The sequence below is a fragment of the Equus przewalskii genome, chromosome 13, assembly GCF_037783145.1.
Source record: "Equus przewalskii isolate Varuska chromosome 13, EquPr2, whole genome shotgun sequence".
In the NCBI taxonomy this organism is placed as follows: domain Eukaryota; kingdom Metazoa; phylum Chordata; class Mammalia; order Perissodactyla; family Equidae; genus Equus; species Equus przewalskii.
In genome coordinates this window covers 21032339-21051186 of record NC_091843.1, presented here as the reverse complement: position 1 = coordinate 21051186, position 18848 = coordinate 21032339, and the positions used below count along the sequence as shown (strand labels likewise).

The 18848-nt window shown below is 41.1% G+C and overlaps 1 protein-coding gene across 2 annotated transcripts in view; it reads left to right on the top strand.

The window, feature by feature from the left end:
• The window catches only part of ITK (IL2 inducible T cell kinase), a 66380-nt gene that overhangs the window by 20992 nt on the left and 26540 nt on the right, over positions 1–18848 (top strand). For both annotated transcript variants that reach the window (XM_008514945.2, XM_008514935.2), the window contains exons 2-7: positions 1361–1465; positions 3237–3318; positions 5095–5223; positions 8347–8387; positions 12386–12537; positions 16305–16370. In XM_008514945.2, coding sequence (XP_008513167.1) covers positions 1361–1465; positions 3237–3318; positions 5095–5223; positions 8347–8387; positions 12386–12537; positions 16305–16370 — 575 coding nt within the window. The remainder of the gene's footprint in view (positions 1–1360; positions 1466–3236; positions 3319–5094; positions 5224–8346; positions 8388–12385; positions 12538–16304; positions 16371–18848) is intronic.

Here is an 18848-nt window from a genome sequence, read left to right as displayed (position 1 = left end):
TAAAAAGAACACAAAGTTTCTCTTTATTTGACAGGGGGTCCTTCTCACATCTTGACTTTTTTCATCTGAGTTCTGTGCCTCAGCTATGACAGCAAAGGCCAGAAACCAGGCTGGGTATGAAAAAATAGAAAGTAAAGACTGAGCTCACTTCTGGAGAATTTGATGACATCTTGGCTTCCTGAATACCAACTAAGTGCACTCATGTATCACAACTCTCTTGCCACAGTTAGGACTTCCTTAACCTCTTTAATTGGGAGGATACCCTTTGTTGAGAGCACCTGTTATAAGCCAGGTAATTTTTTTTACATATTCCCATTTTATTCTCCAATCAACCTTTGAAAGGTAGGCATTATTATCCTCATTTATCAGATTGGAGATCAAAGTTCAGGAAGATTAGATGAATTGCCCAAGGTCACAGAGCTAGTTAGACTAGAGCCCAACTTTGAACCTAGACCTTTCCAACATTGTGCCCAATTCCCCACCATTTGCTACCTCTTTCTAAGGGATAAGGCGTAATGAAGTGTTTTGCCCCTGGTTCCATAGCTGAATTAAACCCTCTATTCTCATTGGAAGCCTAATTCTAGGCACCTGTGAAAGGCTTCTGCTTTCCAAAAGCTTTTCCCTAATTAGCCTTCCTTGGAACCCCTGATAGTCCCATTGGGTAACATTCCCTGGAATTGACTCTCAAGGACAAGAACCCTTAGAAATGGATAACATGTAGCATCATTATAAATCACAAAGACCATCACGTGAATTAGCTATCAAGGAAATACATCTAACAAACATGCAAGGGAATGAGACATGGGGCTGATAAGATTTACTGGGGATGTGGAGAAGGGACGGTTATAGGCAGAGTCAGGAATGTCCTACAAGGTGTCACGGTGGGACAGTGGATAACCATAAGGAACATGGAGAACCCAAATGTAGAGAAGAAGGTGCCACCAAAGGTATAGGTTACCATCCAGGTCAGGCCTGAGCTCAATTACTATGCTAATAAGGCCATGGATAGGCACAAAACAGAGAAAACTGGCACACGTGTGGTTGGTTTCCCATCGATTGCACTTCTCATCCCAGCTACAAGTTTTGCACATGCTGCTATTTGTCACAAGGTCACTGGGATATAAGATGCCATGGCTCAATGTGTGGCCACGAAGAAGATGATACAAAGAGCATGTTTCTCCTAGGAGTCTTCTCAGAGTGTCCTTCTCGGACACTGAGGGTCAAGAAGTAGCTTCTGGATATTTGGGGGTTGGTTTACAAAGCTAAGGGATCTTATCTAGTAATGGATTTCTAGAAGCAACCTAGACAAAAATATTGTCTTCTCTCTTCTTTAAATGGGGTGTGGTTTTTCTCCCCACAGAAGAAGCGCACATTGAAGGGCTCCATTGAACTCTCCCGAATCAAATGTGTGGAGATTGTGAAAAGTGACATTAGCATCCCGTGCCACTATAAATACCCATTTCAGGTAAGTCCGTCAGGCCTGAGGGGACTGGTTCCTGTTCCCTGGACAGTGATTGAAATCCTCAGTCATTGTAAGAGAAGAGCAAAAATGGGTGACTTTGGATTACAGTTAGAACTTGGCCAATCCCATGAGAAAGCTGCTGTATTCTTTCAATCAACGACATTCATTTTTTCATTCAACAAAGATTAAGCACAAAATCCCGAAAAAATTGTCATTCCTCCTTCCCCTTTCCCTTATGTTTTCCCTACCTCAAGATCCTAATTGCTCTTGGGGGAGGGAAAAAACTACCAAGGGCCCAAGCCTAATGTTCTTTAAGTACAGTTTACTTATGGTTTGGGGCAACAGATTATAATCCTTGGTTAGAAATTACTTCAAGTTTCTGGGGTAAAAAGACTCAGATTTTACAATCTGAGAACTGTTTTGAGTTGTGCAGTCTGATACAGTAGCCTCTACTGTTTAAATTTAAATGTAAATTAACATAAGCAAAACAATGTTAAAAACTCAGCTCCTGAGTCACACTGAGCCACACTGAATGAATGAACATTTCATATGTTCAGTAGCCACAGGTGGCTACCATATTGGACAGCACAGATTATACAACATTTCCATCACTGCAGGAAGTTCTATTTGACAGAGCTGGTGGAGGGTATCTTTAGTCTTTAGGTCATGACATTGTCTCAATCTTGCTACCGCTCTTGGCATCTGTGGCTCTGAAGGAGTGGATATTCCCTTGCATATCCTATGGTGACACTCTTCTTTTTTTTTTTTTTTTTTTTAAAGATTGGCCCTGAGCTAACAACTGTTGCCAATCTTTTTTTTTTCTTTCTGCTTTTTTCTCCCCAAACCCCCCCAGTACATAGCTGTATATTTTAGTTGTGGGTCCTTCTAGTTGTGGCATGTGGGACGCTACCTCAGGTGGCCTGACAAGCGGTGCCACGTCTGTGCCCGGGATCCGAACCAACAAAACCCCAGGCGCCCCAAGCGGAGCGTGAGAACTTAACCACTCAGCCACAGGGCTGGCCTCTAGGGTACCATTTTCGTTTGCTAATCTGAGGGGAAAATATTTCACTTTTAGTGTGGCATAGAAAAGGACTTTCTTCCTACTAGAAAGGTGATCTCTATGAGTTGGAATTTTTGGTACTGAAAGCAAAGGGAATAACATGTATTTTCCCATCATTAAAATTCCAATTCTAAATGAGTGCATGAAAAAAGTGGTGAAATTCAAAGAAGATCTGTAGTTAGGTAATATTATTAGACCAAGCCAATTTCCTGGTTTTGAAAATGTACTATGGTTACATGAGATGTTATCAGTGAAGAAAGGTGGGTGAAATATACACAGGAACTCTGTACTATTTTTGGACTTTTTGAGTGTCTTACATTATTTCAAATAAGAAGTTTCAAAAATCTCGATGATATATTTGTCATCTAATATCTTTCTCTTTCACATTCCAGAAAGATTTTTTTAATCACTGAAAAATATGAGAAATAAATGTGCTGTCTAGTCAAGTGGAGAACTCTCTCCAGCTGTTTCAATTTAATGATGGCTTACTGGTGACACGGAATCTGAGACAAGTAGCCTAAGCTGTAGAAATTCACCCTGTGTCTGCACAGCACCCAAACATCTGGATGAAAGGGACACTGGTCCCCTACTCACCCAAATGTTTGCCCTTTTGACCATGAACCTCTGAGACCCTGCCTCGTCCCAGTGAGCCAGATGTGCCTGCTGTCCATCATCCATCTCCCGGCTCACCTTGGACTCTGTGTGTGTCTGCAGGTTGTACATGACAACTACCTCCTGTATGTATTCGCTCCAGACCGAGAGAGCCGGCAGCGCTGGGTGCTGGCCCTTAAAGAAGGTAATCTCCTGTGCGATTGAGTCCCTGAGACCCCTTGATCCTCCAGTAGGCTTGGGTTCCACAGTAGAATAAAGGGCAGCTGATGGTTAAACATCTTTCCCTTTTGGTGTTGGTGGAAGGTTCCAACTATTTTCCCCGGGCCCAAGAGGAAACAACCAGCACAGTGCAGGGTCAGCCAAACCCAGCCTGCCACCTGTTTTTGTAAGGCTCTGAGCTAAGGATGGTTCTTATATTTTTAAATGGTTCCATTTTAAAGGGTTATATAAGCGCCTACATCATATATCTATTTTGCCTGCTGGTGAGCAAAACCTAAAATATTTACCATCTGGCCCTTTATGAACAAGTTGGCTGACTCCTGGCAGAGTGTGCAGAATAAGAGTGTCAGCCCTTGAGTTAGATGACCTGGGTTTAAATCCCGGCTCTGTCACTTACTAGCCATATGTGATTGGGCAACTCCTTAACTGCCCTGTGCTTCGGTTTCCCCATCTATTAAAAAAGGGGAGGAGGAGGGAATAATAATAATAGTGCCTGCCTCTGGAACGGCTGGGGGTGAAGCCCTCGGATCTAGCCCAGCCCCTAGCTGGAACCCAATAATGTTAGCTAGCTTTAAAGATTTTCAGACCATCAGTGAGGGTATTTCTTAAGGCTCCCCTTCCTGACGGCATAATTAGAACCAGCACAGTGTGTGGGTTGGTGAAACGTGAAGCCAGGCTAAGGCGAAAATCCCAGCTCTGCCAATTAATAGTGTGTGACCTTGGGCAAATGCCTTGACCTTCCAGTGTCTCCATTTCCTCAGCTATAAATTCTGACTGATAGTCAGTCATAGGGTTATTGTGAGCATTAAATGATTAGGACATGTCAAACATTTCAAAGAATACCCGAAGAAAGTGCTCAATCAGGATTACTATTATTGTTATTGAGCCTGAAGCCCTGGATTTGCAGGAGAACTGGGTGCAGATGTTAATCTGTCTCTAGCCATGAGGACTAAGGCTAAGCAAGCCATTTGAAATCTTGGGAGCCACAGTGCCTCTATCTGAAATGAGAGTAAAAACACCAGTGTTATCTTCTTCCAAGGTTGTTGTGAGTCTCAAATGGAATATGACAGGCAAGTGCTGGGTAAACTGGAAAGTGCTCTCAAGTATAGCAGTCCCGGGGCACAGAATAAACACTGAAGTGAAAAATCATCAAAGGGCCCAACTGTGTTCATTGGCCCTTCTCCCTCTGTGAAGGGGCTTTACTCATAGAATGCTAAAGCTAGAAGGAGCGTTAGAATTGATCTGTCTAGTTCTCTGCTTTTTATACTTTTTTTTCAGCAAAAAGATTTTGCCTACCAAAATTTTACTTTAAAGTCACAAATCTAGAAGGGATAAATGCAAAATAGCTGTGAAGTGGGGAGAGTTGGAGGGGTGGGAATCCCACCTACTCAGTCTTCCCATTACCCCTAAGGCACTTTTGTGGGGCCCACTGATCCAGTCTAACGACCTCTTTGCACAGTGGGGAAATTGAGGCTCAGATGAGGGTTTTGCCCAACTGAAGAACACACAACTAACCCAAGACAGAGCCAGATAAGAACCCACATCTGCTGACGCCTAAATCTAACACACACTACTCCATAAATGTATATGCCCATAGAAAAGGCCATTTTTCTGACTTAGTCTGGGTAATATTCATTCAACCCCACACGGCAGGGTCCCCTCTCAAGGAGTTATAAAGCTGGTGGTCCCTGATAGACTGACCTGGAAATAACTCTTTTAATGGTTTGCCAACCCCTTTCAGAAACAAGGAATAATAACAGTTTGGTGCCCAAGTATCATCCTAATTTCTGGATGGATGGGAAGTGGAGGTGCTGCGCTCAGCTGGAGAAGCTTGCAGTGGGCTGTGCCCAATACGATCCAACCAAGAATGGTAAGAGACTGGGAATTCCCTTTCTTGTTTGTAAGAGGACTGTCCCCCCACTAGTAGGAAGTAAAAGCTCTCAGCTTCCCATCCTCAGCGGTATCAGAGATTGATTGCAAAATTCTACATTTTCTGAATTTTCTAAGAGGAATCATCTACCTCTACCACCAGTCTGTTGAGGTTTTTTCACCTCAAAGCAGGTATCTTTATAGCTCCTTGCTACTTAAAATGTGGTCCTTGAACCAACGGCATCAACATCACCTGGGAGCTAGAAATCTAGCTTCTAGCTAGAAATGCAAATTCTCTGGCTCTATCCCAGGTCTACTGGATCAGAACTTGTATTTTAACAGGATCGCTAGAAGATTTGTGGACAGAATAAAGTTTAAGAAGCACTGCTATAATTTGCAAGTTAGGAAATTTGAATGGCATGGTCTACTCAAATCTTAAATTGTAGAGACAGCCTTAGGAGGTATATAATATTATTTATTCCTGTGGCATCACATCACACATGTGTTTGATTACACAAATTCAACTCTGTACATTAGGAGGAAGAAGAAGGTAAAACCCAAAAACACTGCTTGTTTTACTCTGTGGCTTCTCTCCTCCTCCCCTTCAAACTTGCCCTTGACCACCACAACCTCAGAGAAAAGGAGGCTGCAGCCTAAATGCAAAAGACATTGTTTCTTGGCCTTTGAGGTCAATGGCCCAGGTCCTGGGGATTGGAGTGCAACTGGACTTGATCTTGTGCGATGACCTTGGGACTTGAACCCCCAGTGAAGTAGAACTCCACTCTAATGTACTTACATGTGGGTTATGCTCCCATTCCTCACAACCATCTGAGGTAGATGGTGTGATGTTGAGGAAACAGAAGGCCTTGAGCAGTTCAGTATGCTCCAGGTCACACAGCTAGGAAGTGCTCTGCAAAGCTGTCATTGAATAGGAATGATGGATCATGTGGCTTATGTTGCTTTACTTCCCTCTCCTCTCAACCTCTTACCCTAGTTACTTTTCTCATCTGTCAGTTTCTTTTTTGCACTAAAACCTGATACCTCAGATTGACGACCCAAGGCGGATGTGCTACATGTAACACATGGCTGGGTTTTCCGCGGCTTCCTGAGTCACAGCCCCTCTGAGTACCACTTTAAAAACCACTGCTTCTCACCCTCCACCTTGGGAGAGAAAGTTCAAGGTTATCAGTCCCTTGGCCCAGAAGAATAATATTTACTTAGTTTTAGAAGCCAGTGATCTTCTGCATCAGCCCTCTTGACCATATTCACCAAGGCTAGTGTCTAATGAAAAAGAAATGGAAGGTTTAATATGGATGGAATCTACCACAATAACAGGATGGCATGTCCTCATCTCTAAAATGGTAGGGGAAGTTTTAGGGGGTCTAAGATGAAATAATGTCTAAGCCCCCTTCCAATTCTCAAATTCGTTGAATCTGTTTCCATTTTGCAGTTTTCACCATGCTTGTCACAGCTGTTCCTCTTCAGGGTACACGGTATTTCCCTCCACTGAGTCGTAGACACATGACTGAGGTGTGAGGAGCATCTGAATGACTCATCAGAACAAGAATTGGGGAGGGCTGGTCATGCTGAGCTCCTCCCCACGTGAACCCAGGGCCTGATCCTGTCCAGTTGCTCTGCTAATGGTCCTGATTTTGTGTTGCAACAATGGGGTTGTGGAAAACTCTTAGTACAGCAGCTTCCACTTACTGAGCTCTCAATAAATGGCAACTGTGTCTACTAGTCTTTCTTATTTGTGGACAGAAGAATCTGAAGCTAAGACATAGCAGTACATGTGTTTGTGTGTCTGGGAAGCAGCAGACGTGGTTAAATAAAAATACTCTGCCATACCCAACCCACAGCAGCACTCATTTCTGCAACCAGAACAGGCCCTGATGTCACCACATACCAACTTCACACAGAGGGAGAGGAAGGAAGGGAAGAGCAGGACCAGAGGAAGGATAAAGAGAGACCCGTCATAGTATGTTCAGGGCTGGAAGAGGCCCAGGACCACACAGCTCGTATGTGGTGGAGCTGGGGTTAGAACACCAGTCTCCTGGTTCCAAGTTGAATGCTGAATAGGAACCATGCTTCCTATGATGTCTGTCATCCTTCTCTGTCAGTTTCATACCTAAGTCAACACCCCACCCTGTCCTTCCTGAAGGAGTTAGCACAGGGGCTAGGCTCTAGTGCCAATGAGTGAATCTCCTCTTACCATACCCCCAGCTCAGGGTGTCCAACTTCAAGTCAACCTCCTGCAGAGATGAGGAGCTCACCACCATTTTATGGAACCCATTCACTTCTTACCTCTAATTGTTAAAGAAGTCTTTGAATTGAGTGGAAGAGTAAGTGCTGCCTTCCATGCCACACACACTCCCAGGCACACAACTTTGGTCCATTGATTCCAGGCCTGACCTTTCCAGTGCCTTAAAGAAGAAATAGAGACAGAGATGAAGACATGAAAGGAAGGAGAGAGGGAAAGGGAGAGAAAGAGAGGACAAAGGAGGAAAGAGGAAGAGAGAGAGGAGAGATAGAGAGGGAGACAAGGAGACACAGAAAGAGAGAGAGAAAGGCATTACAATGTGCTGTTTGGAGGAGGCAGCAAGAACAAATATTCAGTGGCCTTAAGGTAACTAAAAGTGGATTCCAGTCCTCTCGAAAAGCAGCATGATGACCTCTCATCTCATCCACCACCTCCTCAAGCACACAACAGCCTCAGGAAGCCAGTGAGTCAGAGTCCCCCTGAGTCACCAATTCCCACTCCTGGGTTTAGCAGGTGGTAGGTGCCTTCATGGAAGTCTTCATGCCTGCAGGAGAGAACGCAGCCTAACCCCTCTGTCGGCAACTTTTGGATTAGGCTTTTCCTGGGAATACGGAAAGAGGGACCCAGAATATTGACTTCTAGAAGTTTCTAACGTCTCCTAGAAGATGAAATCGGGACCCAGCAGGCATACAGAGATAAAATACTGATTCTGAAAAGCCTAATTTTCCTTTCTCCACGTCTCATCATCTCTTTCTGCTGTTCTCCTTGGGGCCCCTTTTCTCTGAAAAGCTCCCTGGCTGCTCATTGTCTGTTGGGCACATGCAGTTTCAGGCTCATTTTCTTTTTCTGTTTTTCTCATTTCAGCTTCAAAGAAGCCTCTTCCTCCTACTCCTGAAGACAACAGGGTGAGTGAGAGCTCAAGCCCTGGGCGCAGGTGGGCCCACAGCTCTGCAGGCTGCCTGACTCGCTTCTGCCCGCTTGCATTTTCCCCTTCTGCCCAGATTTCTCAAACGCTGGGCAAATACAGCAGACTGTCATGATTCAGCTGAACTCAACTGAATCAGGTTTCTTGGGCCTGAAATTTCTCAAGGGTCTGTCCATGTAAAAGGACCAATCAGCTGCTAAATCTTCACCTTAGTTTATTCACTCCATAAATACTTACTGGTATCAAACTGTGCATCCAGCCATCTAACAACTTTGGGGTATAATAACAGCCGACATCTGTATAAAATGGTGGATTTACTCTACACCTTGACATACAAGCACTTTGGAAGTATACATTTGATAGTACTTTATATTTTTCAAAGCACTGTCATACTTTCACTACTTCAAAACTTGCTATCAGTTCTAGCCACTTAATGGAGTTATAGTTGTGTTCTCATTTTAAAGCTTGGGAAATCAAGTCCCATGAGAGGTTTTGAGGCTTTCCCAGGGCCATTCAGCCACTTAGTAGTCAAGCTAGGTGGCTGCAGAGGTCTTAGTGTGGTGGTATTTAACTCCAGTGGCAGTTCTCAGAGTGTGGTCCATAGACCAGCAGCATCAGCAACACCTGTGAGCATGTTAGAACTCCAATGCAGGTTATCAGCCCCCACCTCAGACCTCTACATCCAAAACTCTTGGAGAGAGGTCCAGCAATCTGCATTTTAATAAACCTCCAGGTGATTTTGAGGCACACTCAAATTTGACAACTGGTCTAGTATACTGATTTACAAGATCTAGGCAGCATAGAGCCAAATCTGGGGAAGCCATTCTGTTAAGAAGACAAAAAACAATAGATAGGAGAAAGATCAGGCCTCACCTTATGGTCATATTAACACCAATATCCATATTTGAGAGCTTTCTCTTTATTCCAGAACCTACTGATTCTGCTTCCTCATACTTCTTCCTGAAGAATGAGTTCTGCTTTTTATCTCTCTCCAACCAATATGGTGACATTTCAAAAACTGTCAGTCTCCCCATACGAGAAGTTCTAAATCATTCAAAACCACGGGCTGGTTTTTAGATCTGTCTTCAGCCCACTCCCTAATGACAAGAAAGAAGTATATTTAAACTCTAGCAGAAAATGAACTCTTTTCCCTTTTCTTTCATTGATCTTCTAAAGAATATTTCATCATCGTCCTTGAAGATGTGGTTCGGAATCCTGCTGCCCTGGCTTACAGATGGTCCCCCACAGTCCCACCTAAACCCATACGTCTGCACCTTGAGCTGGTTTGCTCATATCTTATTTTCACTATCATAAAGGTGAAAGCCAGAAAACACTGACCGTCCATCCATCTCTCTTGCATCTCTCCTTGGACTCTGCCATTTGGCTTTTCAGACTTTTTAGAGAAGCAGCGTTGATACCATTGTAGCACACTGACCACAGGGTTTTGGGAGTCATTGTTCCAGTTTCAACCACATGTCTAAATCCATTGCAATGTCTTTCTTACCTTGAGCCACTTGAATTCATTTCGCCCTTCATCTTCACACTCTGTCCTCTAGTGAGTGACAGCATCTTGAGTTGACATCTAGAGAAGCTATATTTTTCATGCAATCTGAACTAACAGGCCTGATGTTCTGTACGAGAAACTGTGGAATAGGGTCAGTCCTCCAGAGGGTTGAGAGTGGCTATTTTTGGTCAGGATGAAGAATATCCATGATCAGAGTAACTGACAATCCCAGGTCTCTCTAGCCTGTGGGTGAAAACGAGGGCACATTTCACACTAAAGCCCAAATTTCAGCAAATCTTGGCCACCCTGCATACACAGGAACTCAGCCCTTCCTTCAAGGGCCCTCCTTGTCAACCCAGAAGGGCTTCCTGAGGTGCCACTCAGCAATGTGTCTGCCTGTGTCCTTTCTCCCTGCCACTGCTACCTGGGCTCTCTGGGAGGGCCTTTCTCAGCCAGGGTCAGGTGAGCTCTTGGGAACCAGGGCTGTTATGAGGCCTAAAGCAGAGTGGCCAGGATATGGGCCGTTTATCTCCTCCATAACTTAGCTTCTCTCCTGGGCCCCCAACAACCTTTCTGGAGCACAGAGTCTCAGTTCCTCCAAATGCCACCCCTTCATTTTCTCTCTCTAATCTAGTGGTTCCCAACCCTATCAGACCTCATACTCCCTTTTTATGGCACATATCTTGTAAAGCCCCTTTTGTTATCATGAAAATAAATTCATAGATAATGCAACTTACTTTTAAAAAGATCAACACATACTTTTTAAAAGAATCAATAAATTTTCTAACCGTAGTACTTAAAAGGAAAGAAGAATAATTTACACAAAATAATATGTTCCTCTATATAAATATTGTAGCATGGCTACACTGGAAGACAGAACGAAATAGTCCACTGCTTGCACCTGTAGCTGGAATCCCATGGGATCTGGCATCTCAGATGCAACTGGTACAGGAATTTGTTACCATCTGTGATATGATTTTCCAAAATGGTGAACAACTCCTGGTAAAGTTCTGAACTAAACCAAGTGTAAATCTTCCTTCAGTGGAAAAGGTGGTTCCATTCCTAGGAAACCAAGTACTTTGTATGGGGTGGAGGTAGCCTCTAGGCTCAGAGTATTACTGTAAATTATTATTGTAAGCAGATTTCTCACCACATGAATGTCTAACAGAACATTCAGAATCTGTACAGGATGTGGGATACTGCAGAGAGTTTTGCAGTCTTCATCCTCTCCCACTAAATGCTAGTAGCATACCTCAATCTTTGTAACACTCAAAATACCCCTGTAGATTCCAAAATGCCCCCTCTGGAAAGATACTACCATGGTTTGTGAACCCTGCGCTGACTTTCTCTTCATGGGGATTCATCAGTTAGTTGGACCTATAGCAAGATGAACACCATGCCATATCCCTCGTTTATCTTCAGGTGCCCTTGAACAAACTCCTTCTTCCATTAGCTCTTAGGGTGGAAGCCTCAGGCCCATAGACCCAGTATTACCCAATATACCACCTCACAAGCTCTACAGATATCCAGACTTCAAATTCTAATCTGGGCTCAGCTGGGATGACATACTGCATCTTTGTGACAGCCTTTTTTTTTAACTCTAGTATTTTTATGCTGCCAAATGCTTCAGTGTACTCAGAAAACTTTTGACTTTTGACACCAAATCTCGTTCTAGCGAATAATCTCAATCTCTTCCCATATTTACTCCCTCACAAAATCTGCCAAGCTGCAGCAGGTGTGCCTGTCCTGAAGTCTTAAGACCATTTGCCTTACAGTCCCTTCTTTGCGTCCTCAGCATCTCATCTTAAGAAAGGTACTGCAAAGTAGAGGCATAAGCAAAGGAGCCTAAAGAGGAAGAAAGGAGACCATGCGCTATAGTGGAGAAAGCAGTAAGATCAATTCCAGTGTGAAATTTGGCCACATCCATTTCACCATCCTGGCCTCATTTTCCCCGTTCGAAACAAATGAGTAGATTAAAGGAGCTCTCAAAGGCATTCTAGCTTTGATAGTCTACGATTTTGTGGATCTGGACAAACCCACAAATCAAATCAGAAAAGCATGGACTGAATAATCTAGTGATGATTGCATCACCTTCACCAGGAATGTGATGCATTTGGCAGAGAAGGTGCAACGTGTGACATGGTGCGAGTAGAGAAACCAGCAGACTTTAGTGAAAGAATATGGCTGCTTGGAATTCACTGTGGTCAGAATTTACCACGTAGGATGAGAGGGGCAATGAATTCCAGGTATTGGATGTCTTTGTGTCATAGTCAGCACCATAATCATAACTCATACAGAAAGTCAACTAGAAGGCGGCAAATGGTCTCAGCAAATACCCCAATGGATTGTAGGCACTGGTGTGTTGACCTGGCATAGATCTAGGAGCAGCTTATGGCTCAGGAACTTGCTGACTGTGTTCTTCAGTTTATGTCCTTCCTATATCTTTTCTTAATTTTACTGTCTCCCTCCTCTAGCGACCACTTCAGGAACCTGAAGAAACCCTGGTCATTGCCTTGTATGACTACCAAGCAAACGGTCCGCAGGAACTCACTCTCCAACGCAATGATGAGTACTACCTGCTGGACAGTTCCGAGATTCACTGGTGGAGAGTTCAAGATAGGAATGGGTAAGGAATCTTTGTGATTGGTATTTCAGCATTTGAGGTGAGGTAGGAACAAGAAAATACTGGGATGATTGGTCCTGCCTCTCTCAGCGTGACTACTGCACTGAGTTAGGAGAGGGGAGCAGAGGCAGAAGGAAGAGGAGGAAAGAAGTAGCAGAGGCACATCTTCCCACTTCTTAGAAGTGACTAGGAGGCAGCCACTTGCTGTGTTGCTCCCTATACCCTATCAAGCACCCCGGCCCCAAAACTCATCTAAAAATGTCCTGGGTCTTTCCACTGACATCCACAGTTTTGAGATTGGCAACTTGTTCCACAAAGTCCTATTGTTCTTGAGTGTTTAAGTCAGACTGAAGGTACATCCCATTGTGAAGGGCTTAGTTTGGGTGGAAAGAAAAGGGATGTAGAGATGGTGGATACAGCAGTTACATCAAGAAGCATCAGAAAGAAGATACTAAAGATTTAATTACACCAATAATCTTGAACTAGCCATCCAAATGATTCATGGAGAAAATAAAGTTGCACAAATACCAATTGACCACTATGGGACTTTTGAAAGAAAAAATCTTGTGAGCCCTTCTCTGATCTGAAATACAACAAAATGTTAATAACCTTCAGCATGCTCTGGGATGTGTGACTTAGATACTAGTACTTAGCTTAAAGGCATCAGATTCACACTGCTTTATAAGGCTTTATTTTTTTCTTTTGAATATATCAGAGGTATTTCCCCATGCCCTCGAATGTTCTCCAGAATATGATTTCAAGGATTGCACAAATCCAATACAAAAATGTACCATAATTTAGCAAATTCCCTTGTTAGACACTTAGGCTATTTCCAATATTTTGCAAATATTAACTGCAATTAATGTCCTTGTATATTAATATTAAGTGTTTAAACATTTTTAAAGTATGAGATTATTATGAATTTAAAAATACAGAAAAGAAAAAGAAAACACTCCATTATTGCAACATCTGAATAGCCTATGTCAATGTTTTATTTTTAAAAAAACTAACAGTAGAAAGAAATATACATGAAAAATAAGCCACCCTCCATTTGCGCCCACATCAATTCCGAAAGTAATCATTATTAACGTTTTCTTGTGTATCCTAGACAAAAAAGTTATGCATAAACAAATGCATCAGGTTTTTGTTTGCACTGAAGGGGTCCATTCTGCTTGTCACTTTGCTTTTAACCTTTAATACTATATCTTGGAGATCTTTTTATATCAGCACATACAAATCTATCTCATTTTTTAAATAATTGCGTAGTTTTTGAATGTATGCTTTATTATAAGTATTTAATAATCTTTTATGGCGGGACACTTAGTTTCGAAGTTGTTTTCTTTATTTTGAACAAGGCTGCAAAGAAGATCTTGTTTTGCTCATGCTCATGCATCTTGGCAATCTTTTGGAAAATATATATAATTTTTTTAAGTATACGTATTTTTGATAAAAAGTTACATATAATAATATAACATTATATATCTATATGTCTCACATTTCTAACTATATAGTACGTGACATCTTAATTTTGGTAGATAACTCCCTCAAAAAGGTTGCCAAATTTACATTCCCACCAACAGAGTATGAGAGTGTCAGCACTGGGTATCATTAAGCTTTAAAAAAAAAAAAGCCAATCTGATGATTAAAAAAAGAGATACACATAGATCTTTAAGGTTAAGACTTTACTCTTTACCTACACCAAAGTTTATATTTTCCAGGCATCTTCTCTTTACGTAGCTTTCTCAGCACCCCTGCAGGGTGAGGGAGGGAGGACTGTAAAATATGATTAGGTCAAGAACAGTCGTCTGGGGGACAGTATTGCTTGCTCGATGAGAACAGGCCCCAGAGCCCCTCATCTGGACCCTCCCTCTCTGGTTGATTCGTGGAAGCAAACAAGGCCAGTCACATCACCTTCTCTTTGCCAGTAATGGGGAGGCCCTTATCAGAAATACATTCAAAACCACCTGGCTCTACAAACACCAGAGGAACTTACACAGAAATTCATCCCCTCAATCAACTAACATGTATTTAGCACACCTAATGTGCCAGGAAATTTCTTCTCCTAGGTCTCACTTCCCCAAATGATGGTTTGCCCTTTGTTCAGTGGCCTGTGGAAACGTTCAACTCTGCACTTCAAAGGGCATAGAAGAGGACACCCCAGAAGCCAGTCAGCACCGTGGGAATTTCCCCAGTTTGCTTTGAAATAGTGCGGTATAGAGCAAAGTACTCAAGATGGAGAGACAGAAGACTTGCATTTTAGTATCGGCTGCTCTTGTTGTGCATCACTTTGGAAAAGTCACTTAACCTCTGTTAATCCATTTCCTTACCTGTAAAATGCAGATGCTAATATCAGCTTTGCCTATCTCACAGTGTGGAGAAAAATCTATAAGATGATGAAAGTGAAAGGGCTTTGCAAATTCTGTATCCACATACAAGTGAAGAGAATTATTATTTGCGGACATAACCCAGCTTTGGTTGGCATTTTAAAATGCAGTTATTCTATTCAAAAGCAAAAATAGTATTTGACCTATTAATACAATTGTAAACATATGGTGTGGGAAAAACGACGTAATTAAAAGGAATTCCAAAAGAGAGATATAAAAGAAATAGCAAATTTCAGAACAAGTCAACACCCATCAATTGGCACTGACTGCCTTGAGCACCACGTCAAGGATGATTCTGAGGCTGAATGGCCAACTCTTTGAAGAGAGCACGCCATACCTGACTAGCCATGTCAGCCAAGGGCACAAGATATGAGAGCATCATCCCATATTTGGATTCTCCAGTTTTTATTTCTTCACTCCTCAAAGCAATTCTGTGAAATAGATTACAAATTCCCCATTAAACATAACCACTGGATTGAAAAATGGCCTTGTTATGCAAAAATTGTTAAAACACTTTGTGAGGTAAAGAGCAAGAATTCTCAGGCATCTTTTTATAGATTAGTAGAGTCTGGAGGGATTTTATGTGAAATCTAGTTTAGGTCCCTCATTCTACAGGTGCGGAGCCTGAGGCCAGGAGACTGGAAGGGGCACTATTCGCACCTTGCAGTATCAAATGTGATAATGAATGTGAAAGTGCTTTGAAAAGTACAAAGCTACACACAAATGTAAAGTATTTTGATGTTCTTGTTAGTCTCTTTATCCATATGTCTTTGTTTATGCGCAATTATTTATTCCTGCTCAAAAGAAACTCTCATCCCCAAATCCAGCATGACTTTATCTTTTGTTCTCATGTTTTACCATTTATGTCCAAAGGAGTTCAATCAACAAAAAAATATCAGGGAGGCTTTGAATTACAAGCTTACAATGCTGACTGGCAGCATCTTTTGGGACCTGTGGTTGGAAAGCAAATTTTTATATTTTAATTATTTTGGTTTCCTGACTATAAAATGGTAGCACTAAAGTGGAAAAAATAATGATTATCACACACAAAAAAATATGTTTCGTTATAGAAAATAGAGACTGAACGTTAATCTTTTTTTCCGGTAGAGGAAATTTCACGATGAGGAGAATAGCAAGCATAGCTTTTTAAGTGAAATAGCCACTTCTTATTTATTATGGTTTATATTTTAAGTGTGAAATCTATAGTCTTTAACAGATAGCAGGTTGTTATTTTTAGCAATTCTTTTATTCTAAAACTTTAAAATCTCTTATTCAGAATGCCCAATACTCTCCCATCTTCAAATGACTTTAGTGGATTAAACCTAAAATATGGAGATGTGAAAACTGGTTCTATATCAGTCTAAACACTAATTTCCCTTTTAACAGGCATGAAGGATATGTACCAAGCAGTTATCTGGTGGAAAAGTCGCCAAATAACCTGGAAACCTATGAGTAAGATATTTTATTTGTCTTCCAAAAATGTTACTAAGGAGTCCTCCTTAGATTAGGAGGGAATCATTGGTTGATTATCAAATTACCAGGCATTTTCTCTTCTTGACTCAATTTCTTCTCCCCTATACTCTGGTCCCTAAATAAACAGTAAAGGAGCACTTTAAATAAGAAAAGGGAGAGGGTGTGCTCACCTCCCCTTTTATCAGAGGGATGACTCTCAGATGCCTGCACAGATAGTAGTAAGAGGAAAAAAGTTCTTCTGGGAATCCCAGAAATACTGGTCTTACTTGAGAAGGAAAAAAACACTATGAACACTGGATCAAATATAAACTGATTTAAAACTTGGTTCATTGCAATACTCCCAATAACAAAGTAACAGACAAATAGATATTAAATATCTGCTTAGCTTGTGTTATTTATTTCAAGCTATAAGAGTTCACATGGATATACTTTTTACAGAACTACCTAATGTTTAATAAGATCCAATTGTAGTGCACCAAGTACTCACCATGTACATGTGTTTCCTAGCTCAGCTGGTGAAAGACTCAGAAGCAATAACACCACAGTAGCAATGTGCACACCCAGATCTCGGTTTCTAAATAACACTTCCCACTAAAAAGAACCAAGACTTCTCGGAGAAATGGCTTGGGGATCCAGAGTTGGGACAGGGTAAGAGTAAGGTGAACTTGGAACATCTTGTCTTCTTGCACCAAAAAGTAAAGAAGTACCCTTCCCCAAATTTTTAAATGATGTGGCATGTCAAATGAGCACAGAAGTCAGCTTAAAAATGCTCCTTCTGCTCAAATCTGGGACAATGAGTATCAAAATGAATAATGACAGTAATGGAATACAATCCATTGAATAAAATAAGAATCCATAAGAAATACCTCACTAGATAAGTAAACAAACAAACAAACAAGAAGAGAGAGCTCTTTCTTATAGTACAGTGTCAACTAATGAAGGTAGAAGGAATGATAAAGTTTAAAAATCACCATTTTGTAACTTAAAGTATCAACAGATTCAGGCAAGAATCTTCAGTAAATGTCATAACCAGAGGGTGACGGTCTGATATTTACATAGTCTCAAAGCATCTTCTCACAAATCACTTCTTAATAACAAAGTGGAAATATCTGGTAGACCCCATCCTAACTAAGTGATCAATAATGGGCAAACAGACATGTGTCTCTCGATGGGATGCACTGATGAGGATACAACATCTCCTCTGTGATATTCCGGCCCAAACATGCATAACCTCAACTTAGTCATGAGGAAATAATAGACAAATCCAAACTGAGGGATAGTCAACAAAATGAGTAGCCTACGCTCTTCAAAATTGTTAATATCCTGAAAGATAAGAAAAGCTGAGAAATTGGTCCATATTAAAGGAAACTGAAGAGATGTGGTAACTAAATGCACTAGTAATCCTGGATTGGGTCTTGAACCACAAAAAAAAAAATACAAAACACATTATTGGGACAACTGATGAAATTTGAATAAAGGCTGAAATTAGATAATAGTATTGTATCGATGTTAAATTTCCTGATTTCGGTAATTGTACTATGGTTATGTAAGTGTATATTCTATTTCTAAGAAATACATACTGAAGTACTTAGGAGTAAACATCTATTGTCAATGGCTCAGAAAAAAATATATTTATCTATCTAGAGGGAATGGTAAAGCAAATGTGTAAAATGTCAGCAATTGGTTCAACTAGGTCAAGTGTATGTGGAAGTTCTTTTATAATATCTTATAACTTTTCTGTAAATTTGAAATTCTTTAAAAATAAAAAATGTTTATGTGAATATATAAGATACCAGCGCTGAAGAATACTAGGTAATGAAGACTTCTATTTATTCGTTTGGGTTCTTACTAGTTCAAATTCAGTCAAGTTCTTTGTTGCTGAAATTCTCATAGATTCTGTAGTGAAGAGCTATCATTTTCTGAAAAGTCTCTCAACCTGAGACTTGTTTTGATCAAATATGTGAGAGTAGTCCCTCCCTCAGCTAACAGAAGAGTCATCAGTTCCAAGAACAATTGAACTGCAATGAAACAGATATGAGATAGGCTTAAATAAAATAAAATAATTTTATTTTACAGTCAATGCCTTCAGGAAAAATAAGCATTTATTTCAAAGGATCCCTAGGCTAGGAAGTATTGTTTGTTTGTTTTCGCTTTTAATCAGAATCTCTTCATTTACGATAGAGGGGGCAAACTCAAAATTCCAACAGAGTATAAAGCAATAGGGAATGGTGGAGCCTGGGGCCAAAAAATGAAAAAGTATATTTCCTTTCTGAAGGTATTTTAAGTCATTTTTAAAGTAAAACACTATACTACACAAATAAAACAGTCTGTGAGCCCTGTTTCTTCTGTGCACTGTCAGTTTGCATTTTTCAGATATAGTCTCTTGGCTAGAAAATAAAATGGCTCACAAATGTCCAGATAGTATTTATCTAGGTATATAAAAAATACGCAATATAA